The following is an 18,667-nucleotide window of genomic DNA, read 5'->3' on the forward strand; positions in this document are numbered from 1 at the left end:
CCAGCACAACGCCAAATGCCAAAACTTCGCAAGCTGGCATCCCCAACGGGGGTCTCTAGGGAATGCATTTTCGATAGCATGGTTCAACGTCTGCTAACTCTTTTCCACCGATTCCCCTGATTCCCAGGGTCCTCAGGAAGTTGAAGGCAGAACCCTGCACGCTAATCCTGATCACACCAGCGTGGCCTTGCCAGCATTGGTTCACGGAGCTCCATCTTCTCTCCCTGGAACCACCAATTCAGTTGAAACCTTTTCCTTCTCTCCTCACAATGGACCGGGAACAAGTCTGACATCCGAATCCAGCATCTCTCAAATTATCGGCTTGGCTTCTGGGTTCCGAGAGTTCCATGGCCTAGACATTCCTCCGGACTGCAGGGCGGCTCTGGCTCGGGCTCGGGCTGACAGTACACACAAAACATATTCCTTGAAATGGAAAAGATTCTGCATCTGGTGTAATATACATCCTTTCACTTCTTCTCCAGAACAAATATTGCCTTATCTTCTCCATCTGGCAACTTCAGGTCTGGCTCACGCCTCTATTAAGGTTCACCTGGCAGCGATATCCTCTTTCAGGAGATCTTCTATGGGTCCTTCTCTTTGGTCACATAGACTGATTAAACAATTTCTCAAGGGTCTGTTTAGGACTTTCCCTCCCGTGAAATCTCCACCTCCAACTTGGCAACTCAACATCGTTCTTGCTCAGCTTATAAAACACCATTTTGAGCTGATGCACAGAGCCACTCTCAAGGTTCTCTCTTGAAAAACGGCACTGCTTCTAGCCCTTACGTCTGCAAGGCGAGTAAGCTAACTTCATGCATTCTCAATTCAAGACCCTTTTCTTCAATTCAAACTCAAACATGATAGGGTTATACTTCGGACTAATCCCAAGTTTGTTCCCAAGGTTCCGTCAGACTTTCACCTCAACGAGCCCATAGTCTTACGAACCTTTTTTCCGAATCCTCAAACGGCGGCAGAAAGAGCTCTGCATTCACTGGATCTTAAACGCTGCCTTAAATTCTACCTTGACAGGACAAAGACGTTCTGCAAATCCAACCAACTCTTTGTGGTTTACAGTCTACCTCGAAAAGGTTTTCCACTTACTAAACAGAGTATTACTAGGTGGATCTCTGCCGCTATTACTTTCTGTCACCAGCAGGCAGGCCATCCCTTGCATTCGACAGCTCATGCCCATTCCACTAGGGCGATTTCTACTTCCATGGCACTCTTTGCAGACATTTGCAGAGCGGCGACATGGAAGACGCCGCATACATTTACCAAGCATTACTGCTTGGATCCGGAGCTTATGAAGGATACTGCAGTGGGACAGGCGGTGTTACGTAATCTATTTCGATAGAGGTGAGCCTTCTTTTCATCCCACCATCATTTTCTTTACATGCACATTTCTCCATTGTGTTTTCTATTGTTTTCTTTTGATTGCACTTTGTTCCTTCTCTGTTTTCGCATTGATATGTTATTATCTGAAGAATTTGTGCTTTCTGTTTCATCCGAAATGTGCCTACCATTGCTTGCTATTCTGATTCAGGCATGTGAATCTATGAAGGATACCCTAATACTGGATAAGAAATGCGTTACTTACCTGTAACTGCAGTGATCCAGTATTGGTATCTTTCATAGATTCACATGCAACCCACCCACCTCCCCTGGAAGGGCTCACCTGGTTCTCTCAGTGATACATCTACTTAGCACTGTGCTTACGAAAATCTGAGGGACTAGAGCTCCTTCCAGGAAGGTTCCAGAGGGTGGAGATAGCTGATTGGTTGTTCTCTAGAGTTTGGTCCTCATTACAAAAGGGACTGGATATGTTACTAATGTGAGGCCTTTGGCCTATCTCTTTATATGTCTAGTGAGACATTACTTTTATTATATACCGGGGACTCCCATCCCGACGACGGGGAATGATTCAGGCATGTGAATCTATGAAAGATTCCAATACTGGATAACTGCAGTTACAGGTAAGTAACGCATTTCCTCCTGTAAAAAGGACAATTGCACGCCACCATTGCCCAGCTCTGGGCGACTCAAAGTTCCTCAGCATACACCCCATCCCGAAAGCTTGATGGTGCAGGCTTCCACATCCCAGGGAGTGTTCCCTTGCGCCCCTCCAGATAGAGAATCCAAGAGGCTGTGTTATTTTGGTAAGAAGATGTTTTCTTTCTCCAGCCTGGCATTGTGGTCAGAGAATACCGCTTGCCTATTGGGCTGTTTTTCTCACTCCCTTTGGGAGACTGTTACACAAGTGCTGTCACAAGTCCCGGTGGAGAACCGGGCTGTGCTCTCTCAAGCAGTTAAGGACAGGAGAGAGGAAGCAACATTTATCATAAGGTGTGGCTTTGATACGACTGCTTACCTGGGCTGATCAATTTCCACGACAGTGGCCTTGAGGCGCCATGGCTGGCTTAGGACAACTTGCTTTCACGAGCGATGTCTAGGCAAATTTGGATGACATGTGTTTTGATAGAACCCATCTGTAGAAGGCTGGCTTAATACATGGTGCACACTTATTTAAGTGAAGCACCCTGCACTAATCCAGACAACCCTTATGGTGATTTTAGTGGTTTACCACTACTACTCATATAATGTAGGTTAAGTGAAAAAGAACCACACAGTGTAGTTATAAAAAGATGCATTTATTATAAACACTCACTAACACATTGTAATATCTCCTTCCCGGAGATATAATCACAATACACACAATACTTCAACAATAGAATGGGTAAGTAGCACTAATACACAGTGGTCCCCAGGGGGAGACCAAACCATATACTAATAAAGTGGAGTGCGAACTGCGACCAAAGTCGAGACTGGACCCAGAAGACTTAGAAGAGCCGGGGACCCAAGGACCCACCCAAGGTAAGTACCCAGGAACCCCAGGGAGGCAGCGTGCTGAGTGGAAACACGGCCGCATGCTCAATACAAGTCAATGAGGAAGTTGTGGTTGCAGTTTTTAAGGAGGACTCTTCTCAGCTGACCCTGAAGAAACCCCGTGGAAGATGGAAGGTTGGTGATTCACCCCACCCGTGGATACCCCAGGAACCAGGATACCTACACCTGGGAAGCTGGGTGCATAGGTGTGAAGTAACATCAAACACTGCCGTAGACTCAGTGGAGGACTTCAGTAAAGATGCCGCTGGCGAAGAAGGTGAAGGAGTCCGGTGGAATCCAAGGGTGGTTTCTTGACGAGTAGTACCTGCAAGCAGAGGGGACTGAGTATATGCCACTCCCGAGTGACCAGGAGGCACGGAAGATCAATGACCACCGATGACTGAAGATGCAGGAGAATTGACGGTGCGTCGGAAGTCAAGAGCCAGGGGGTCGGTGTCAGGTGTGGCACCAACAAGCCTTGGCAGCAGCAACAGACCGGGAAAGCGAAGAAGGTGCAGTGTCTGAACCAGCAAGGTCCAAGGGACTCACCAAGTGCAGAAGAGTCTGAGCAAGCCCCGAGCTAGCAATGGAACCCACTTGAGCCAAAGAAGACCCTCAAGAGGACCCACAGGCCGAAGGCACAGTAGTCTGAAGCAGCCCACCAAGAACACCAAGAATGCAGGCTGATGAAGATGTTGGTAGCAAGAGGAGGCTGAAGCTTTTTGGAGTCCAAAGATCACTGGAGAAGAAGAGTCAACAAGCCTTGGCAATGGCAAGTCGATGCGGGGCACAGGGGTACTGCTCCAGCGGTTCTGACGAGGGATATTGACTTCAAATTTGCTGATAAGACAGTGCAGGCCTCGAGGGGGTTGCAGAAACATTACCTGTGTTTCAGAGCCTTTCGACGTTAGGAGCAGCAGACCTGTCAGCTTGTTTGCGGTACCTGCAGATGCAGGGGAAGTGACTCTTTTAGTTCAAGGAAGATTCATTTGAGTGTCTTTGGTGTCCACAGGCCTAGAGAAGAACCAGCATGGAGCACAGGCACAGACGACACAGAAGAGTGACAGGACGATGAGACCAGGACGAGCAGGAGTCTTCACAGATGCAGTCTTGGCTCCCAAAGCGAAGTCCCAAGTGCCCAGACGGTTGAAGATGAAGTGGTTTCATATCTGGCTGTTGTCCCGAATCTGAAGAGACACCCAAAGGTGAGTCCTTAAGTAGCCTATGAAAAGGGTTGGGACGATTCAGGGAGACCTCCCAGAGGAGGGGCTCGACAGAGGGGAGTATAGTCCCATGTCCTTTGTCCAGTTTCGCACCAGAGTGGGACGCAACAGCTCCCCGAACTGGTTTCAACTAGAGTATGTAAGGAGGGCACCAAATGTGCCCTTCAAAGCAGTCTGTTGGTGCTGGCAAGCGCCTCCACCCCAGCCCAATACACCAAGTCCTGTCTGGGACAGGAAACCATTTGTTCTACCTTCCCCTGCTCAAGCCTGGGTCAGCAGCAGGATAGCAGAATCGTGTATGTGCTCGGCAGCAACACTAGCTTGCTTTTAGACCCTGAAAGTCTGGCACCAGGAATACATGTGTGCTCCCTAGGGGAGCCCCCAGTACATGGGACCCTGAATCCAACACTGGAATTGGTTTTTGAAGTAGTATCCCAACATGTTTGATAACAAACATGACCCGTTTTGGTGCAGCCAATATATAGTTCTACATCTCGTAATGTCTAAAACGGCTGACTGCACTTACAAAGTTGGGAGAATCGACTCCTAGGTTTGTAGGAAGTGTCCTGCTCATGCAGGGCACCCTCACACTTATAACTAAGCACCCTGCCTTCAGGACTGAAAGGAGGGGACTTATAGTTTTAAAGTGCAGTGACCTCAGGTATAAGGAAACTAATATCTGTTGTGAGTGGTGCTAATAACAGCTCACACCGGCTACAATGGCAGAACTGTAGTCACAGTTTGAGTGGTCTCTAATGGGTGGCACAATGCATGCTGCAGCCCATGGGAGACCCCTTGTGCACCTATGCCCTGGGTACCTTGGTACCATATATACCCCAGTAGATAATTAGCAAGGTACCAAAAGTACTTACCAAGTCCAATTTAGGGAGAAGGAACAGTGACTGGGGTCCTGATTAGCAGGATCTCAGGCAGACTAGTCAGAAAAACAGAATGACAGCAGCAAAAAGTGGGGGTCACCATGAAAGCAGATCCTACTTTCCTACGCCATCTTTTTTGGGAAAAGGCAGATTTAGCTTTAGTGAGGGTCAAGGACTCTAGAGCTACGGCCAGATCCTTGGGCCTCTCTTCTACTCCTCGTGGCCAGTCTACTTTTCTCCCCTTTCGTAGCAACGGAAGAGGATTCCAGTGGCATCAGCCCTATCGCAGCCACCATCCTGCGCTTGCTTTTCAAGCCGTTCAGGGAAATGGACGCGGTTCATTCCGACCTAGAAATGGAAGCCAGAAGTCGTCTGCCACCCTGCCCTCGGCAGCCACAGCCTCCAAGCACTCCTAGTCTGACTCTGCAAGACCACACAACTCCTGTTGGTGGGATAATCCATCATCATCTTCTCCACTGGAGGTCCAAAACATCGGACATGTGGGTCTTGCAGATCATTCAGGAGGGCTATTCTCTACCTTTCCTTTCTTTTCCTCCTCCCATTCTGTCTAATCAGGAACGGCTGACGGAGGGTCGTTTGAAATTGCTCCAGGAGGAACTTAGAGCTCTCTTGGCCAATGGGAGCGATAGAAAGGGCCCATGTTTCAGAAGTAGGCAGTGGCTATTATTCCTGCTACTTTCTGATTCTGGAGAAGAACAAAGGGTTGCGGCCCATTTTAGATCTTCGGACCGTCAATCTCTTCCTCAAGAAGGAAAAGTTCAAGATCCTTACTCTGCCTAGACCAAAAGGCTGGATGTTAGCTTTGGACCTGCAGGATGTGTATTTTCGCATCCCCATCCTGCCAGGCCACAGTCGTTACCTGTGGTTCAAGGTTGGCTGCGAGCCCTTTCAGTCTACCGTACTCCCCTTTGGCCTTACCAGTGCCCCTCGGGTGTTCACCAATGTGATGGCGGTGGTCGCAGCTCATCTGCGCAGGTCAGGGGTTTCAGTCTCCCCCCTACCTCGATGACTGGTTGAAGGCGTCCTTGCCCCAGGCTGTTGTTCCCCACCTTCAGACTACGGCGGACCTCCTGCATTCCCTGGGGTTTTCTAGAAATGTGCAGAAGTCACACCTGGCTCCTTCTCTGACACTCCCTTTCATTGGAGCTGTTCACGACACAATGCAGTTTCGGGAATATCCTCCTGAGAAGCGATTCCAGGATATTCAGGTTATGATTCGGATGTATCTGCCTCTATCCTGGATTTCGGTGAGACTGACTCTTCCTGTTGGTAAAGCATGCCAGGTGGCTTATGCGGGCTCTACAGTGGAACCTGAAGTTCCAGTGGGCACAGCATCGAGGAAATCTAACCAACATGGTCCACTTCTCGAAAGGAACTGCTAGAGATCTGCAGTTGTGGTTGAAAATCCCTGATTGGGTCACTGGCAGGCCCCTCTCCCTTCCCCCAACTTCTGGGATGGAGCGGCTATCATGGAGAGGTGGCGATCAGGGGGGACTGGTCTACGGTGGAGTCGGGGCTCCTCCTAAATTTGTTTGAGCTTCGAACGATTCAATTGGCATTGAAAGCATTTCTTCCCTCTGTCAAGGGGAAGTTAGGGCAGGTGTTCATGGACATCATCACCGCCATTTGGTACTACAACAAGCAGGGTAGGGTAAGGTGGGGTGGGGGTATTGTGCACCCTTTGTTGAGAGGCCCTGCGTCTCTGGACATGGCTGGAATAGCAGGGCATAACCCTGGTGGCTCTAGAGCTGGCAGGTTTTCTGAACACCAGGGCTGACTAACTCAGCCGTCGATGATTAGCGGGTGAAGAATGGTGTCTCTAGTCGGAGGTGATGCAAGGTCTCTTTCAGCAATGGAGAGAACCTTGGTTAGATTTGTTTGCCTCCAAAGATAAGGCGCAGTGTCCTCAATACTGTGTGTTGGAGTTTCCAAAGTGGCTATCTCTCGGCAACACCTTTTGCCATGAGTGGAGCTCAGGCCTGCTGTACGTCTTTCTGCCCATACAACTCAGCCCAGGTTTCTGAAGAAGATCAAGAGCGACCGGACCAAAGTTATCCTTGTGGTTCCGGACAGGGCGAGGAGAGTCTGGTATCCAGACTATAAGCATCGGTCCTCTGATCGGGCAGCCCCTTCTGGAAGATCTTCTGTCACAGCAGCAGGGGAGGGTTCTCCACCCGAACCTGTCAACTCTGCGCCTCCATGCGTGGAGATTGAGCGGTGGCTGTTGATGGCTTTTTTGACCTTCCTCCTGAAGTATGTAATGTTAATCTGGTGCCCAGGTGTCCCTCCACTAAGACAGCTTAGGCCTGCAGTTGGCAGAAATTTGTATTATACTGTACAGAAAGGTCTATTGACACACTTTCTGCTTCTCTTTCCACTATTCTCCTATTCATTCTAACCCTTGCCTAACAGGGCTCTGCTTTTGGAACTCTCAAGGGTTATCTTTCTGCTCTGTCTGCTCTTTTTTGGCTGCGAGACCAACCCTCTCTTTTCAGGTCTCCGGTTATAAATAGGTATCTGAAAGGGCTGGCACACTTGTTTCCAGCCACACCCTTTGTTATGCTGCAGTGGGACCTTAATTTGGTCCTCTTTTACATTGTGTGCTTTCCTCGAGCCTTTACACAACTGGCCCCTCCAGCTGCTTACTTCAAGACAGCCTTTTTAGTAGCGATTACATCTGCCTGGAGGGCGAGTGAGTTGCAGGCGTGATCTTGTACACCTCCCTACGTGACGTTTTTTCCGGACAAAGTGGTGCTTCACACAGTGTTTCATTCTTGCCAAAGTTGATCCCATTCCATCTGGGACAATCCATCATGCTGCCCACCTTCTTTGCTCTCCCACATCCCTCTAAGGAAGAGGAGCATCTCCATTGCCTGGACCCAAAAAAAGCATTGTCGTTCTACCTTGACGGCACAAGAGTTTCAGGTGGACAACCAACTGTTTGTGGGGTATGTGGGAGCTAAGAAGGGGCAGGCAGTGCAGAAAAAAAACATCTCACGCTGGGTCGTTCTCTGTGTTAAGATCTGCTGTGCCCTGGCTAAAAAGCAGCCCCTTGAGGTATTAAGGCCCATTCTGCCTGGGGGAAGGCTGCCACTATGGCCTTGGCTAGAGTTGTCTCAGTTCTTGCCATCTGTCAGGCGGCAACGTAGGCATCCTTGCACACGTTTGCCAACCACTACTGCCTGGACAGTCTGGTCCTTCAGGACTTCCTTGTATAAGGTATTGTTCCACAACCCTCCACCAGGGTGGTATGGCTTGGGTATCTAATTCAAAGGTAAGCTATCTGCAGCTAGAAGTCTCTATCAGATGAACAAGTTACTTACCTTTGGTAACGCATTATCTGGTAGAGACTATCTTGCTGCAGATTCCTTATAGCCCACCCACGCTTCCCTGCTTTGCGGACTAATGTTGTAGGGCTAGGGTTACTCCCCTTTTCAGGGTCCTAGTTCTGGACATGACTACGTTAGTTACTTCGTGGCTCTGCACTTCTGGCATGCAAAAAAACAAAGTACTGACATCCGTATGCCTGGGTGGTGCCTATATAGCTACCGCAACGTCATAACCGATGCAGTCACGGGGAACTGATGGAGCCACCCGACAACGTGCGCAAGGGGTATGCTCTGCAAATGTTTCCGAATCCCGCCTCGATACTGTTGGTAACCGTAGATTACTCATCTCCCTTCCATCTCCCCATTCTGTGGAAAGCTCTCCTTTTTCCAACTAGAAAGGTACCAATTTAGGAATTTACACACTGGTCCTTCCAGTTCGCTGATGGGTGCAGCATCTAAAGGTGCAGACAAGCTTGGTGGTGCATATATGGGCCTCAGTTCAGCATCCTTGGAGTGGAATGATGTGCAGAGCCACACAGGGTCACTGCTTTTTGATTTTCAAAATCCAGTGTGGCTCCTGAGGTATTGTTAAAGTGAGTAATGCTCAGTCAAATAGAGTATCGAACAGATAGTGTTACCAAACGTTTGATAGTGTTCCCAGATGTACATTACTTTTCTTTATTATCGCAGTTTAAAATCCATGCATGCTGTACTATTTTCCCAACCTCAAGCTCAAATTAATATTCCCCTTTGTTGGCTTTCATTGACTAAACTAGAAATGCAGTTTTTTCACACGCTTTTTCTCAGTTAGTTCCCCTAACCCTTTCCTATTTTGTTCTGAATTTCCCATTTTATGCTTTTATATCCCCCCTTTCTCTCATCCTAATTGAACCCACTAATCCTTCCATGTTCTATTTCTTGCGTTTTTTGCTTTGGTGTACATGGTGCAAGAAAGTTTTTGGGGAAGTAAACAGAAAATGGATACAACTGACCAGCTGAAGATTGCTCTTAAATACAATTGAATTTGTTGATTTTCTGCTTTTCTTTTTGCTGCAGGTTTTTTTCAGGGACGTGGAATGTGAATGGTCAGTCTCCAGACAGTGGGTTGGAGCCCTGGCTCACTTGTGATCCAGATCCACCTGACATCTATTGCGTTGGGTAAGAAGCATGTTAACTGGGGACATTGATTTCCAAACCATTGATAAATCAATACTTGGGCATCAATCATCAACATAAAATTGTGGCTACTAGAAGCCCTTTCAATCATTAGTTCAAGGTAGTGTTGAAAGAAATGTAGTTCTCTCACAAGGATGTGTGACTTTTAGCAATAAATGTCATATCTTTATGTGAACATTTATGTTCACTTTGAGTTTTTGGTTGCATATAAAATACCTATCTGAAAGCGACACGTTAGTTATATTCCTTACCTTAGAATATTCCCAGGCGTCAGGCTGGATCTGGAAAGATTTTTCGTCAGCAATACCGTTGAGCGTGGCTAGGCGTCGTCTGAGGCTCCGCGTCCGTCGGCGACGTCGTCGGAGTACTTAGACGCCGCCCTCGCACGCTGACGTCAGTTCTTCTTTTTTCCGCGCCAGGAAGCGCAGATCCGGGAAGAGCATACCCTTTAGTAATTTTTGGACTTAACTGTTTGGACTTTTTTTTGGTCTATTCTTTCGAGTCGACCTCAACTCCTGGTGCCGGTAGGGATGCCCGAGTTCAAGCCGTGTGACACCTGTCACCGCCTGATGTCGGTAACCGACCCCCACCGTCGGTATCTCTACTGCCTTGGGGCCGACCATGATGACAAGTCGTGCCCTGACTGCCAGGCCTTGACCTCGAAGGATAGGCGGGAGCGGTCCCGCAAGCTCCTCGAGATCCGGCAGTCGGCTCCGTGCCGCTGGACCGGTCGCGGAGCCGAAGTCATCACCGCTCGTCGGGTTCGAAGTCCTCGCATTCAGGTAAGTCGAGGCACAGTAAGAAGAAGTCGAAGAAGCGACACCGCTCTTCTGACTCCCCTCGCCGGTCGCGTGATTCTGCTGTCCGGCCCCATACCCGCCGGTCCCTGGGCCTAATGCGACTCCGGATGAGGTTCGGGACTCCCTCGTGGCCATGAGGAGTCTCGCTTCGCTGTCACGGCCTGTCGGCGCGCCTTCGGGCGCCACCGCCCTGTTCCGGGCGACCCCAGCTTTCTGTCAGTTCACCCCACCCCTGAGAGTCTGGTTATCCAAGCCTCTACATCCCAGACCGCCTTCCCGTCTGCTCATCCGGATTGGGAATCCAAAAGGTTGGCGCAGTTTGGGAAGAAACTGTTTTCCTCCCTCAGTTTGGGGCTGCGGTCCATCAACACCGCGTGCCTTTTGGACCGTTATACCCACTCCTTGTGGGATACGGTGGCGGACGTGCTGCCTCGGTGTCCTGAGGAGGCCCGGACACGGCTCTCCCAGGCTCTTGCTAAGGGGTGAGATGCAGCGCGGTACTCCATTCGATGTGGGCTTGACACCACGGACTCGCTAGGTAGAGCGCTTGCGACGACTGTGGCGATTCGTCGTCGCGCCTGTCTGAGGTCCACGAATTTTTCGGGGGATGTCCAGAGCACACTCATGGATATGCCCTTTGATGGCCGTCGCCTTTTTGGTGACAAAGCGGATAGTGCGTTGGAGCGCTCTAAGGACTCCAGGGCTACAGCCAAGTCCTTGGGCCTCTCGGCCCCGCACCCACAAACCTCTGTTTTTTTGCCCCTTTTGTGGCCAAGGAAGGGGCGCACCCGCACGTCCGTCTAGCCACAGGCCGCAGAACCAGCCTCAGAGCTGTCGTGGACTTGGATTCCGCCGTGGCGGAGCAGGGGGACAGAGAGCCGGTCAGCCCACATCTGCCCCCGCAGCATCTGCCTCAAAGCCTTCCTAGTCCGACCTTTCCGGCCCATTCCACGCCAGTGGGAGGCGGAGTTCGCCATCACCTGCTCCACTGGCGTACCATCACGTCGGACAGGTGGGTGCTGCAAATCGTCTGAAGGGGCTACTTCCTCCCCTTCGAGGCGACCCCTCCAGCCATGTCACCACGTGTCGGGGGATCACTTGTTACTTCTACAGGAGGAAGTTATGGCCTGCTTGGCCAAGGGGTCCATCGAGCGCGTTCCTGGGCCAGAAGTAGGACGGGGTTGCTACTCCCACTACCTTCTGGTTCCCAAGAAGGGCAAAGGGGGCCTGCGCCCTATCTTGGACCTCAGGAGCGTCAACGCCTTCCTCTGGAAGGAGAAGTTCAAGATGCTCACTTTAGCTCAGGTTCTGGCTGCCTTAGACCCTGGAGACTGGACTTGCAGGACGCATATTTTCACATCCCCGTCCTGCCGGCCCACTGGCGTTACCTGTGGTTCACGGTGGGCCAAGAGCACTTTATATTTACCGTGCTTCCCTTCGGCCTCACCAGTGCCCCTCGGGTGTTCACGAAAGTGATGGTGGTGGTCGCAGCTCATCTGCGCAGATTAGGGGTTCCAGTCTTCCCCTATCTCGATAACTGGTTGTGGAAGGCGTGCTCGCCCCGAACAGTCGTCTCCCACCTCCAGACTACGGCCGACCTCCTGCATTCGCTGCGGTTCTCCATCAACGTGCCAAAGTCACATCTGACTCCCTCCCAGCAGTTCCTCTTCATTGGAGCGGTTCTGGACTCGTCACAGTTTCTGGTTTATCCTCCCGCATAGCGGGTTCGGGATATTCAGGCTCTGATTCCGATCTTTCAGCCTTTATGCCGAGTTTCGGGCAGGATGGTCTTACGGCTGCTGGGTTTGATGGCCTCCTGCATCCTGCTAGTACATCACGCTAGGTGGCGGATGCGGGCTCTGCAGTGGGACCTGAAGTTCCAGTGGGCTCCATATCAGGGCAACCTGTCCGACCACGTTCTGATCTCGGAGGGCACTGCAAGACAGTTGCAGTGGTGGCTCATGGACCGCCATTGGGTCAGCGGCAGATCCCTCTCCCTACCCCAACCGGAGCACGTAGTGGTGACGGACGCGTCACTCCTGGGCTGGGTGGGCCACATGGGAGAGGCGGAGATCAGAGGGCTCCATATCAACCTATTGGAGCTGCGGGCGATCCGGCTTGCACTGAAGGCATTCCTTCCCTCTGTGTGGGGAAGTGTAGTGCAGGTGTACACGGACAACACCACCGCCATGTGGTACTGCAACAAGCAGGGCGGGGTGGGGTCGTGGACCCTTTGTCAGGAGGCTCTGCGCCTCTGGACATGGCTGGAACATCAGGGCATCACCCTGGGGGTTCAACACCTGGCGGGTTCTCTGAACGCAAGGGCGGACGAACTCAGCCGCCGGTGCTTGATGGATCATGAATGGCGTCTGAACTCTGACGTGGGGCAAGGCCTCTTTCGGCAATGGGGAGAGCCTTGGATAGATCTATTCGCCACCGAAGAGAACGCGCAATGTCATCAGTTCTGCACGTTGGAATTTCCAAGGCGGCACTCGCTTGGAGACACTTTTCGTCGCGAGTGGAGTTGCGGTCTGTTATACGCCTTTCCGCCTATACCACTTCTGCCCAGAGTGCTTAAGAAGATCAGGCGCGACCGGGCCCAAGTCATCCTTGTGGCTCCGGATTGGGCACGAAGATACTGGTATCCCGAGCTACTCAGCCTGTCAATCGATCCCCCGATTCGACTGCCTCTTCAGGAGGACCTTCTGTCACAGCAGCAGGGGACGGTCCTCCACCCTAATCTGTCCAGCCTCCACCTCCATGCATGGAGATTGAGTGGCAGCAGTTGATGCTATTTGACTTGCCTCCTGAAGTCTGTGATGTCATTCTGGCAGCCAGGCGTCGATCCACTAAACCGGTATACGCCTGCAGGTGGAACAAATTTGTGGCATGGTGCACAGCAAAGGCTGTGGATCCCCTTTCCACCCCTCTTTCTGAGGTTCTCCTCTTCTTCTCTTCCCTGGCCCAGCAGGGTTCTGCTCTGGGTACCATCAAGGGTTATCTTTCTGCTGTTTCCGCCTTCTTACGGCATCCTGATCAGCCTTCTTTTTTCAAGTCTCCTGTTGTAAATCAATCGTTAAAAGGCATTACGCACATGTTTCCTCCTGTCCCCTTTGTAATGTCTCAGTGGGACTTGAATCTGGTGTTAATCTATCTGATGTGCGCTCCTTTTGAGCCCCTTCATAACTGTCCTCTTCGTCTTCTGACTCTCAAGACTGCTTTCCTGGTTGCCATCACCTCTGCCAGAAGAGTGAGTGAGCTCCAGGCTCTTTCTTCCAAACCTCCTTTCCTCTCTGTCCATCCGGACAAGGTTGTTCTGAGGACTCGCCCTTCTTTTCTTCCTAAGGTGGTTACTGCCTTTCACATCGGGCAGTCTGTTACTTTGCCCACCTTCTTTCCGCCTCCACATCCCTCGAAAGAGGAAGAAAGGCTCCACCGTCTGGACCCAAAACGTGCGCTCTCCTTCTACCTGGACCGCACAAAACCGTTCCGGGTGGACAACCAACTCTTCGTTGGCTACGTGGGCGCTAAGAAGGGGCGGGCAGTGCACTAGCGCACCTTCTCTCGGTGGGTCGTTTTGTGCATTAAGGCCTGTTATTCCTTGGCTAAGAAGAATCCTCCTGTGGGGCTGAGGGCCCATTCCACTCGGGCTACAGCGGCTACTACTGCCTTGGGACGGGAGTCCCTCTGCAGGACATTTGTCAGGCAGCAACAGGGGCCGCGCTCCACACGTTTGCCAAGCATTACTGCCTGGACAACCAAGTCCGGAGAGACGGCTTCTTTGGCTGTTCCGTTCTCCAGGACTTCCTGGTGTGATTTTGGTTTGCAGACCCACCACCGGGGTTGGTATTGCTGGGTTATCTATTCTAAGGTAAGGAATCTAACTAACGTGTTTTTCAGATGCACAAGTTACTTACCTTCGGTAACGATATATCTGTAAGAAACATTAGTTAGTTAGATTCCTTACCGTCCCACCCATCCTCCCCGTTCTGCGAACCGATATCTAGGGTTACGGTCCTCCCTTTCAAGGCCCTAGTTTCATGGCACCAGTGTCGGTTTCTTGCATGGCTCTGCGTTCCTGGTGTTGAAAGCGATGTACAGAACTGACGTCAGCGCGCGAGGGCGGCGTCCAAGTACTCCGACGTCATCCCGGCGATCACGATGCCGACGACGGACGCGGAGCCGACGACGGCGCGTTGCGACGTGCTAGGGTATTGCTGACAAAAAATCTTTCCGGATCCAGCCTGACGCCTGGGGATATTCTAAGGTAAGGCATCTAACTAACTAATGTTTCTAACAGATATTTCGTACCGAAGGTAGGTAACTTGTGCGTTTGAGGCATGTGTGGCTGTAGATACACGGAATTTGCATATTCCTGCCATCAGGTGCTAGGTCCGGATGTTTGCAAGTTGGTTTTCTTTGAAGATAAGTCTTGATAATAGTGCGCATGGTCATAGACTCCATTGTTAGATGGTTTTCTTTCCGCCATCGGGTTTGAATGTGTATTGTGGCCCTCCAGTTCAATACCTTTTTCAGGATCCTTTCAGTGCGCAATTCACTCTAACCTTGTTAGTATTGTTTCAAATGTTTCCCGCTACTTTCACAAATTCGGGTCGAAAACATAAACTGTGGGCTTTGGGCCTAGCCAGTCTGGGTTAAATTACACTCAAAAACAACTTCGCTGATGAAACGGATTCAGTTTTAATTGTGTCCTCTGTGCAACTCCAAGTACCCGTGCACGGGCCTTCACAAGGTGCAATTTGTGCTTGTCGCCAGAGCGCAAAGAAGACTGTCAGGCCTGTCATCATTTCAATCTAAGAAGACCTTGCGGGACAGTCTGCCTCGATGCAAAGGCAGAGCATAGAACATATTCCCAATATCTTCGACCGAGAAGATATCTAACAGAAAGAGGAAGACATGGAAGCTTTGGCGGCTGAAGAAGTAGTAGCCTTTTCCGTTCAGGATTCTGACTATGCACTAGAGATCAATTTGGGGTCCCATGATCTTTCGCCTGGTCAAGGTGCAGTGAATACCGAAACCCCTCCCTTGCCCACACAAAAGCATTACATTCCTATTCAACAAAAGGCTTCTGGCCCACCACAGCCGTCCGGCCATGATAGGCACCGAGACTCCAATTCGAAGTCCCCGCTCTCGGGCTCGGCACCGAAAGCACAGCCAAAGCCTTCCAGCACTGCTGCAAGCTGAGACCAGTCCTCTTCAGCTCCTTAACCATAGGCACCGAAGGAGAAGACCACTTCTGTTTGAAAACTTCGGCTCCGAAACAAAAATCTGCTCCTGCAACCCTTTCGGATCCCATTTTACAAACAATGCAAGGAAAACTTGATCCAAAGGAAAAGAAAATACATATTCATCGAGACGCTGGATGCATTTTAATAAAACCTGCGTCAATATAGTCTTCCAAAAGTAAAACATATGTTTGAGGCATATGAGCTGCAGAATTCACACTTTGTGCGTAGATCGCCATCTGGTGTTGGGCTCGAATGCTTGCACCTTGTTGTTGTCTTGGAAGAAGTCTTTTGTAGTCACGACTCCTCCCTTGGACGATAGTGTGCATGGACATCGACTCCATCCTCAGATTGTTTTTTTCCGCCATCGGGTTCGTATGTAACTTCAGCTCTTCGGTATGGTACCGTGCTATCCAAACCTTTTCGATGCGCAAACTATCACAAATTTGACAGTATTGTTTTCGTTTGCATGCCTTTCGACGCGCTAGCTCAAATACTCTTTTCCGGTCCACGACGGGGGCCGCTGGGCCTATCGACGGCTAATGGAAAGGCCTCCATTCAAAAAATGCCCCCAGTGTGGAGCTAAATTCCGACACAGCGACCAACACAAGGTCTGCAACCTCTGTCTCTCGCCCGTGCACGAGGAGAAAACTTGCCAAGCCTGCGCCTCCTTCCGGTCCAAGAAGACTATTTGTGATCGCCGGGCCTGACGACACGCGGGGACACACCAGCTGGTGTAACCAGGCGCTTCATAAACCCAAACTAAACTAAACATGGTTGTTCACACAGTTGAACTGAAGGCAACATAAAAGCATGCAATTGGCCCTTGAAGTTATCAGCTGGAATTGAAAGAGGGCAGGGACACCCCAGCAGGTGTAACCAGACGCTTCATAAACCAAAACTAAACTATGGTGCAACAGGCTGCACTGGTGCCAAAAGACATCTTTGATGAAGGCCCTGATGTTCCGGAGGCAGAGGATTCGGAGGAACTGGACATCGTTTCCGAGGCAGACGACTCCGACGACCACATCACTACAGGTCGAGTGAGTACAACTGTCCCTGCCCCGACCCCACCCAAAAAAAAGAAGTGTCCGGTCAAGACTTCGCCTGCAGGCCCCAGTCACAACAGAAACAAAGCTTCAGAAACCCAGCCCCCGGGTCTGCCTCCGAAGACCAAGGAAAAGCCTTCCAGCGGCTCGGGACCGAGCAAGCCCATGTCAGTGTCCCACAAACACCATTGGCACCGAAGTCGGGAGCACATCCTACTCCTGCATTCTCCAAAAAGGCCTCGCCACTAAAAACCTTGGCACTGAAAGAACAAAATGCCTCGCCTCCGAAACCAAAACACTCGGAACTGAAAAAGATTTCTGACTCGACACCAAAGCCGAAGGATCCAAAAACCCCTTCAAAGGCTCCAGAGCAGAAATCCCGCCCAGAACCGAAAAAATCGGCGCCCACAGCAACTATCGAAGAGTAAGAACATTTTCTGCTGGATCCCATCGATCCGAAACAAAAAACTCTCCAAAGTGGACCCTAAAATAGGCCATATTGTCAGCGTTCCACACAAGAAGAGGAAATTGGACACCCCACACATTCCTGAGGTGCCTGTGAAGAAAAGCGACTGTACAACTTTACCCTTACGACCCTCTTCTCCTGTTCTTCCTACTAAACCTGCCTCTCCTCCTAAATCTCCCTCTCCTCCTAAATCTCCCATACTTCCCCCCATATTCACCACCACCACTGAATGAGGATGATTTAGGGGTTGGGGGAGGCAACAATGACCCTGACACATGGGATAACTATGATGACCCAGTAGATCCTCCAGACCTTCCTGATTCATACCCAACAAAGCCATCTCCCCCAGATGACAATATTGGCTTTAGTCAGCTCATTGATAGGGCTGCCCAGTACCATGGTGTTCAAATGCATTCAAATCCCACAGAGGAAGACTTCCTAATAGACACTTTTGCACAGTCACAAAAGACAGTACAAACTTTACCCATGTTAAAAAGCGTCATTAAACATGCCTCAGACATATTTAAAGACCCTTTAAGGGCTAGAATTCTCAATCCTCGGATCGATTAAAAAAAATATATATATATAAACCGGCCCCTAATGATCCCACCTACATTAAGGGCCAAATTCCCTTAGACTCCCTGGTAGTGACCAATGCTAGAAAGCGTGCCAACTCTCAGACCTCCGGTGATGCTCCACCTCCAGACAAAGAGTCTAAATTACTGGACGCTTTGGGCAAACGAGTTGCCGCCCAGGCAGCTAATCACTGGAGGATCGCTAATGCGCAGGCATTACTTGCCAGGTACGATAGGGCTCATTACGACGAGCTTGAAACCCTAATGCAGCATTTGGCTGACCAATATAAAGCCAAAGCTAATGATTTGATCCAGGAGGGCAAATTAATAAAAAATACATCAATTAAGTGTGCCCTCGATGCAGCAGACACCGCATCTAGATCCATCAACACTAGTGTGTTACTAAGAAGACATGCCTGGCTGCGCATTTCTGGGTTCAAACAAGAAGTGCAGACTACTATCCTCAATCATCCGTTCAATCACGAACAACTTTTTGGCCCAGCTGTGGATACAGCTTTAGAAAAAATTAAAAATACACGGAGACTGCTAAATCCATGGGAGCATTACAGTCTCCATCTACACGCGGTTCCTTTCGACGCTCCTTTTTACAGAGGAGCATCCAAAAACATCAGTACAGACACTGCTTCCTCCGCCTATAAAAGTCGCACACAAACATCCCCCAACAAGGGATATTTTAGAGGTGTGGGTACAGGGGAAATAACAACAAAGGTAGAGGCCGAGGTAACAACAACACCCGCGCCTCTCCCACTAATAAACAGTGACTTACCTCCACTCCCTCCAGACCATCCAGCTCCGATCGGAGGGAGACTCTCACAGTTCCTACCTGTCTGGAATTCCATCACTACAGACAAGTGGGTAAGACAAATTATCCTGTATGGTTACTGCCTGGAACTTACTGCAAACTCCCCCCAACATACCGCCCAAACAACGTCCCATGTCCACGGAACATTTGACGACCCTGAAACAGTTAGTTTTCTCACTGCTTCAAAATCATGCAATA

At 50.3% G+C, this 18,667-nt stretch overlaps 1 protein-coding gene across 3 annotated transcripts in view; it reads left to right on the forward strand.

Annotated features, from left to right (window-relative positions):
* OCRL (OCRL inositol polyphosphate-5-phosphatase) overlaps window positions 1–18,667 on the forward strand; it is a 566,508-nt gene that overhangs the window by 137,920 nt on the left and 409,921 nt on the right. For all 3 annotated transcript variants that reach the window (XM_085607761.1, XM_085607762.1, XM_085607763.1), the window contains one exon: window positions 9,391–9,492. In XM_085607761.1, coding sequence (XP_085463887.1) covers window positions 9,391–9,492 — 102 coding nt within the window. The remainder of the gene's footprint in view (window positions 1–9,390; window positions 9,493–18,667) is intronic.

Source organism: Triturus cristatus, chromosome 5_2, assembly GCF_964204655.1.
Source record: "Triturus cristatus chromosome 5_2, aTriCri1.1, whole genome shotgun sequence".
Taxonomy (NCBI): domain Eukaryota; kingdom Metazoa; phylum Chordata; class Amphibia; order Caudata; family Salamandridae; genus Triturus; species Triturus cristatus.